The following is a 7,336-nucleotide window of genomic DNA, read 5'->3' on the forward strand; positions in this document are numbered from 1 at the left end:
TTTCCAATGAGAGAAGAGAAGAGGGTAGTAATATTCCGGCATTATTTATCTACTCAAGAGGCCCCCCAAAACCTGCGACTCGAGCAGTCATCGGAAATTGGGTGAAGTCAGTACTCGCCTCTCTAAATTGGTTAGAGAATTACCCCATAGATGACATCCCTGCAGAGAAGTAATTGGCGCCAAGAAGCTACTTTTAAAACATTTTACCAGAGACCGATAGACACACAGACTTCTACAGCGGGGGAACAAAATATGTTGACCTCTCTGTTCAGCCCGGTGCACTGAGCCTAAAAGCAAGGAGATGTTATACCTAATTCTCATGTTAGGTTCATCCACCCTATCTTGCAGGATCTATCTTGCTTTACCAGGTGATAACAAACAGATATCTCAAGGGACTTCAGAGTCAATAGCGAATAATGAATGGAGTTTTACCTACCATTAAAACTCTTATTATTTTTGTTGACTCTGAAGTCCAGAGAACATCTACCTGGTTTCCTTGAGACATATCAAATTGAATAACCAAAGACAAAGGGCGCTATGATAGAAGCGTCAGTCCTGCCAGCCTGCTAAACAAGATGAGCAACCAGAGATATAAATAATCGAGAAGAAAAGGGGGTAAAAAGGGGCCAGCACAGAAGAACACAAGGCAAAAAATACGATCAACATCTCAAGGGACTTCAGAGTCTACATGAATAATAAGAGTTTTAAAGGTAGGCAAAACTCCTTTCATTGTATTTTTAGACCTTTATTCAACTTAGAAAAAGATGGCAACACTGCTTGGCACTGACAACTTGAAAAACTGTCGCCATATTGATTCGGCAGTTTATCGACAAAATTTTTCCTCTGTTTCGGAAAGAATTGTAATATCGTTGTAAAGTAAGTAATTTTTTAATACTTATGAAATGCCTATGTATAAAATTTATTTAGCTATTCATTTACTTGCATTGTTTTGTCGTTCGCTAAATTATGTAACATTTAATCCGCTGTCAAGCCTTTCCTAGATTTACGTAAGACGGGATACCTAACCAAAAAATACGACATTTCAAAAACTATCATAAAGATTAAATTTCTTAATATGCTGCTATTATGTTATTTGTCGTATGAAGATACCTCCAAAGCTTCACTATTATAGCGGAATACGTTAATATTCTGAAAAAATAGATAGGTAACCAAGCCACTTTCCAACTTATTTTTTACGTTTATATCTATGGTTTTTTGACACCACAATTAATAGCTTTAAAATTTCAATGGAAACTCAAATATTACCTTAGGTTGAAATCCATTATTCTGTTTATGTTTACCTTATATTATAATATTAATAAGTTTTACTGACAAACAACTTATTTTCTTTTCTTGCTTCGTCATATTTTTGCTAACGATATTTGGTTTCCTTGAAAGTGATTGTGACACACCTATATAATAATTTAATTGGTATGCCTACTTATAACGCCTGTACACGTGCATGGATTTACTGGCACCAATAGTGTATAAATTAAACTGTCGCGATAATAACTGTTTACACGCAAAAGTGCAGACTATCTCGCCAACCTCTTGTATGGTGCTATTTGATCGATTGTGAAAATTGGTAAACATCAAATTGCTTTGTACGGTGTTGTTTGTATTTTTTCTGGCAGGTTCGCCACTATCATTCTACTGCACATGTTCCAACTATAATGTGAAAATTCAGAAGCTGCTTAACTTTTTTGATCCATGTATGCAATTTTGAAACTTGCACGATAATACATGTTTACATATGCATTTTCTTGTTATGGCTGCGTCGCTGCGGTAATATGTACTGTCAGCTGTAAATCCATGCACGTGTAATCGGGCTATTAGTTCAGACCAAGATGCTGTTTCCGTAAGAACATGAATGTTATATAAAATGTTCATGTTTTTTTGTATTCTGCCGCAGATGGAAAACATTGCTCATGTAGTAATAAAGATATAGAAAAAGCCTGAGCTTCGAACTGTTATTTTTTTTTGTTTCGGTTTTCGTTCCATTTCAAGTAAAAACATATATATCGGTTCAGTTCTGGTTTTCATTCTGAAAAAAAATATTTCTTATAAAAGTTTATGCTTGTCGAATTAGTGTTTCCGTCAATGACCAATGTCGACTAGTGGCACAATTGTTACGTCGCGGTGGCGAGTAAGATTATGTTAACGCACGTGGTTGAACATTTACCAAATCAAAAAAACTGATATTTATTTTTCAGTTCCGGTTCGAAGCCTTGGAAAAAACCTTCTCTTTTATGTTGTATAACTTATGTATAATAGGTATTATGAAAGTGCAGCTGTAAAAAATGTTCCTACTTAAAGTCATTTTTTAATAGTTTCATCTGTAGCCTATTCATACGTTATGGAATCTAAAAAGTTTTTAAAAGTATATTACTCCCTTTATTGTAGTTATTGAATCTCTTTGCATCTCACATTCTTTGCACAAGAACCAATTCAACCACAAATCGAAGGAAGTTTCTGTATAGGTGTAGATTTCAGGGACGGTTCTGATGTAAAGATATGGTTGTTGGTTGGAAGGATATAATATTAGTGTGGAGTAGGGAATCCAATCCCGGGATCACGGGATCCCGAGCTATTTTCGATACCTATGAATCCCGGGATTGATAAACATAATCCCGGGATTTCGGGATTGATTTTTTTATCAATTTTTATGGAAAATATAACAGAAAAAATACTTTTAATACAAAATAACTACATTAGAAATAAACTGAGTTTGTGTAGGTTGCCGATTCGTTTTATTTTTTCACATAGATTATTAAAAATGAGAAAGATTGGTAAAAAAACAATGCTTCGCACTTTTAACAAAGTAATTCCACCATGATATCATACGTTTTACGGCAGTTTCATATTTGGCTGACTAATTAGATTTATGAAGCGAAAAGGCCATAAGTACGACATGATTATTTGCTTTACTATTTTAAATCTCGCTGATCTATTCATTATGTCTTTACTATCAGAAATAGCAATCTCATATTAAATTCACATTATTATTTATATTACAATATTATTTACTCCATTAAACTTGTGTATTTCCAAGATTTAACGTATACAATAATAACAATAAATGTCTTAAATAGTATAAATTATACTAGATTTATTTTTGACCGATTTTATCAATGTTATTTGTAAATATAAAAATTTTATATTAACAATGGAAAAAAATTCCAATCCCGGGACCAGTCCCGGGATCCCGGGATTGTCAAATTGTAATCCCGAAATCCCGGGATCAGAATTTTGGCTCGGGATTGGATTCCCTAGTGTGGAGGCGTCACACACGGTTGTTCTCGTGTGTACCGAGTATATTAATTGTGTAATGGTATTATCTTTTTTACAAAGATGGCTGATGCAGTAGCAAAGATTGCGAGACCCCCGCAAATGCGAGGATTCCTCAACAGCGCCATGAAGAAGAATGTTGTGATAGCCATCGTACTCGGGGCAGCCTCTGGAGTGATCATGAAGGTGACTTACAATGATGTCCGCAAACAGAAATATGCGGAATTCTACAGGTAATTAATTTAAAATGACATTCCCTATTATAGTAGAATCTCGATTATATGGACTAATTATTAGTTAAAAAAAGTGTTTAGGTTCGTTGATAAATAATAATAATCTAAAAATTCAGAAAAATCGAAAGAGATCTTGGTTGTGTCGGGTCTTCAATAGCTACAATGTGTCGCTTCAGAAGTTGGCGAAGGCAACACCATTTTCCTCAGCTTGTAGGATCTCGTCGAAATTGCAGCTTACTGGGCAAGTCTTGCATGGAAAAAGGTGCTCCATGCTTTGCATCTCACCGCACTCGCAGGTTTGGTCACCGGAGAACCCCCACTTCACCATGTTGTCTCGAGTGCGCCCTACCATGGTTCTCAGTCTGTTTAGGACTTTCCATGTACGGTACCCGAGACTGGCTCCGGGTGGGAGATGCTCTGCTTGCTTTACCCAATCTTCGATACCCTCAGTCTGGGTTCACCTCCCATGCGGATAATCTATCTTCTTTGGGTGGGACGGTTAGAGGTATGGTTGTCGCCATAAAGCTTCTGGATTTTAGCCTTGTTTCGCACATTTGATACCCATGCATGATTGAAAATCCATCCTGACTCGTCTCCGTTTTGGTTTCAGTCGGCCGCTTCAGTTTTTCATTTACACGTCAGTATAACGGGCAGCTCGATGGAAATGGCGACTGATTGGATAGCAAAACTGATCATTTAAAAGCACCCTTATCGTATCCGTTTTTAGTGTTGTCAGTTAAATTGACGTGTAAATTACTATGTTGCCATATTTTTCATTCTACTTTCTAATTTCGATTGAAACATTGTTATTTCTTCTACTGTATTATACCAACCAATCTGTTTGGAAAGTTATTTAGGCCAGGGAAAAAAATAGGAGACCCTTGCGTTGTGGCATTAAGCATACGAGCTATTAAATATACTAGAACAGACACTTTAAATTACAAGTTAAGCTTCAATCATCTGCGGAAAGAGCATCCCCAATGTTACCCGATGACTTCTCTATCTTGACCCTACCCCCTCCCCTTCAATCCAGGAGACATCATTCTTAGGGATCATCACAAGTTCTATGAAGATTTGAAGGATGAGTTATGAATTAATACTGAATTGATTTATTTTTAAATTTCATTAAAACCTTCTTTTAATCTAAATTGTACTCCACTATAAGCCGCCTCAGTACCTCCAGTACCTAGTCTTTTATTTCATTTTAATTCTCATTTTAGATATACAGTCTAACTCGGTTATAGCAAGATCTCGGATGTAATGAGGAAACATTCGTTGACATTTGGTTTATGATTTTCTCCATTCAATTATTCACTGTTATAACGAGCAACTTATCAGATATACCAAAATAAAATACTGTTAATGGGTCAATCGTTTAAAAATATTTTGACTCTAAGCAATAAAATCCGATCGGACAGGATGCCGCCGGGGGACGGATTAAGTTTATGAAACTAGTTAAGAGTCTTAATTGTTGTTTTCGCCGACAAATAATGAACAAGTATCCATGCACATGGTTGAAAAATTCAAGGTTTGTGAAGTCCGTAGGTACCTACCAGTGTTCATTACAACAAACAACTTCTTTTGTAGTTTATGAAGGCCATGCTTGTTTTAGGGTTTTTTTCGACTTTTTTTGTTATATGACCGCTCATTTAAAAATACCTATTCTCTGATATAACGAGTACCGCTTAAAACGAGCAAATTCAGTCGGTCCCATCTTCCTCGTAATAACCAATTTCGACTGTATGTAGATGTACAATTTATAGTCTCTTAAATGGTACATAATTAATTAGGAGTAAAATAATAAAGGAACCTCATTCAAAGCAATTGTCTTACATTAACTCATAATTTTGAATCTATGTTCAAGAAGAATAACATTATTTTTATAAAGGAAAACAAATTATTTCGGAATTAAAAACTGAGAGAATAAAGTTTACATGTTGTAGAAAAGGCACAATGAAATACGCAAATGACAAAAGAAAACAATGGCAAGATTTAGTTATTAGCCAATACCTACTGATGTTAACTTTTGCACATAGTATAACACTTTACTTGCCAGATAAGATTGGCATCATAATTTAAAAAAAAGATTAATGATCTTTTACTGTGAGGGTGTACTCGAACAGCATCTTGGCTACGTCTTAAAACTGTGAACCACAAGCTACTCCCATTTTTAACCGCAATTCCATTATAAACTAACAAGCTCCTCCCATTTAGTCAACTACAGCGCCTTCCGGTTTTTGCCTAAATCTTCTTGTTGGAGAGTAGTCTGTCATATTTTAAAATATTTGACAATTGAAGATCGCCGCTGTAACTTTTGTTTTTTCTTTCTTGATTAAATGTATTTTATGGAATTTTAATGAACGGCTGGCTACATGCTTTCTTCAAAATTTTCTATACGTTTAATGTTCTTTTTCTCATTCTCAGAACGTACGATGCAGAAGCTGATTTCAACCAAATGAAGGCAAAAGGCTTGTTCCAATCCTGCAAGTAAACCTGTGGTGGCTTCATTTCTTCACTTCTTTTGTAGGATAATATTATTATAATTTGGTTCGAAATGTACATTATATTTTTTTTATTACAATAATTGTTTCACCTGTATTTACCTTATGATGTGAAACATTTGAACCAGGAATACAAAAATATAATTTATTGTTAATGTATTTGATTTTTTCATTCTCCATAAATCCAGAATGTAATCCATTACAGACACTTTGATTTGATCACATTTAATGTAATATCGGATTGTCAGGTGATATGATTCTGTTAGCTTGCTGCGCCATCTAACTGCCTGATGTTCCAACGAAATTGGGTTTCCTGTAGAGTTGTACTGTAGTTTGCCGCTAGTATATAGTGCTTAAAAGTTAGCAGGTACATGTGGATGCATAATATGTTTCCAAAAGGTAAACTAGGAGGCTAATGTATCGATGTGATAGTTGAGGTCTAGAAATATGTGGCAACACAATGTGCAGTAAACTGAATTAAATGGGTCAGCTTGGAGAGGCCTCAGTAGTGGTAAGTATCCGGCCTGATAATAATGGCTAGGTGCCTCCCTTGCTGCTGTTAAAATATAGCATTTATTGCAACAATTACAACCAATACTTTGATACAAACCTACCCTAAGTTTGATAATATTTACCACTTTAGCGGTCGATAAGTATAGAATAGACCCACTGGTCAAACCAGTGATTTTCAAAAAACGATATGGAGTACCTATTACCTAACATTTCCCTCCAGTCTCAATCGAGCGTATTACGAAGCCCTACGTTTGACGTGAAGCATCAGCAGTTTATGCCTGGAAATGTCTCGGGAGCAGATGCCCAAGAGTGAGGTCGCCATACAATCAAGTGGTTTACTGAGACAATTCAATCCAAGTGCCCATGGGGGAGAAGCACGGAGGCTTAACAAAAATAAATAATTCCAATTAATCGATATGGAGTACTATAAAATGACCCAACCTTTTTACTTTGAGCATTTTGAACGATCTAAGGAACCCCTACCTGGCTGACGTGACAACGGGTAAGCTCTGTTATCTTAAAGTATGAAATGAAAAAACAGCAGAATTATTTACAGAAAGGGATCAACATATTTTTTTCAATAAAAAGGTAAGGATACAGATTACTCCATATCGTTTTTGTGGCTAAGGTGTTTTGAGACTAACAACCTACAGAAATGAAACCAAAACCTAACACAACCTACTTATTATTGGGTTACATTAGTTGTTTTTGGTTTTAAAAAATCGCGATAACAAAAACGGTATGGAGTACTGTCGGTACTGTAATTTTCAACAAAAAAAATCTACATGAGAACGCGACAAT

General features: G+C 35.6%; 1 protein-coding gene across 1 annotated transcript; it reads left to right on the forward strand.

The window, feature by feature from the left end:
* The first annotated feature begins 782 nt into the window (after positions 1-782).
* On the forward strand, positions 783-6,181 carry LOC147077674 (cytochrome c oxidase subunit 6C-like). Its single transcript, XM_085940122.1, has 3 exons — positions 783-876; positions 3,352-3,521; positions 5,946-6,181. Exons 2-3 carry the CDS (start codon positions 3,352-3,354, stop codon positions 6,010-6,012), a joined length of 237 nt encoding a protein of 78 aa, XP_085796248.1. The 5' UTR covers positions 783-876; the 3' UTR covers positions 6,013-6,181.
* Positions 6,182-7,336: the final 1,155 nt, after the last annotated feature.

Source organism: Rhyacophila brunnea, unplaced genomic scaffold (genome assembly GCF_057557595.1).
Source record: "Rhyacophila brunnea isolate RB1 unplaced genomic scaffold, BYU_Rbru_1.0 scaffold_12, whole genome shotgun sequence".
Taxonomy (NCBI): Eukaryota; Metazoa; Arthropoda; class Insecta; order Trichoptera; family Rhyacophilidae; genus Rhyacophila; species Rhyacophila brunnea.

Coding starts and splice junctions, on each gene's coding strand:
- LOC147077674 (XM_085940122.1), top strand. CDS start 3,352: ATGGCTGATGCAGTAGCAAAGATTGCGAGACCCCCGCAAATGCGAGGA. Junction 3,522..5,945: donor AAATATGCGGAATTCTACAG/GTAATTAATTTA, acceptor TCTCATTCTCAG/AACGTACGATGCAGAAGCTG.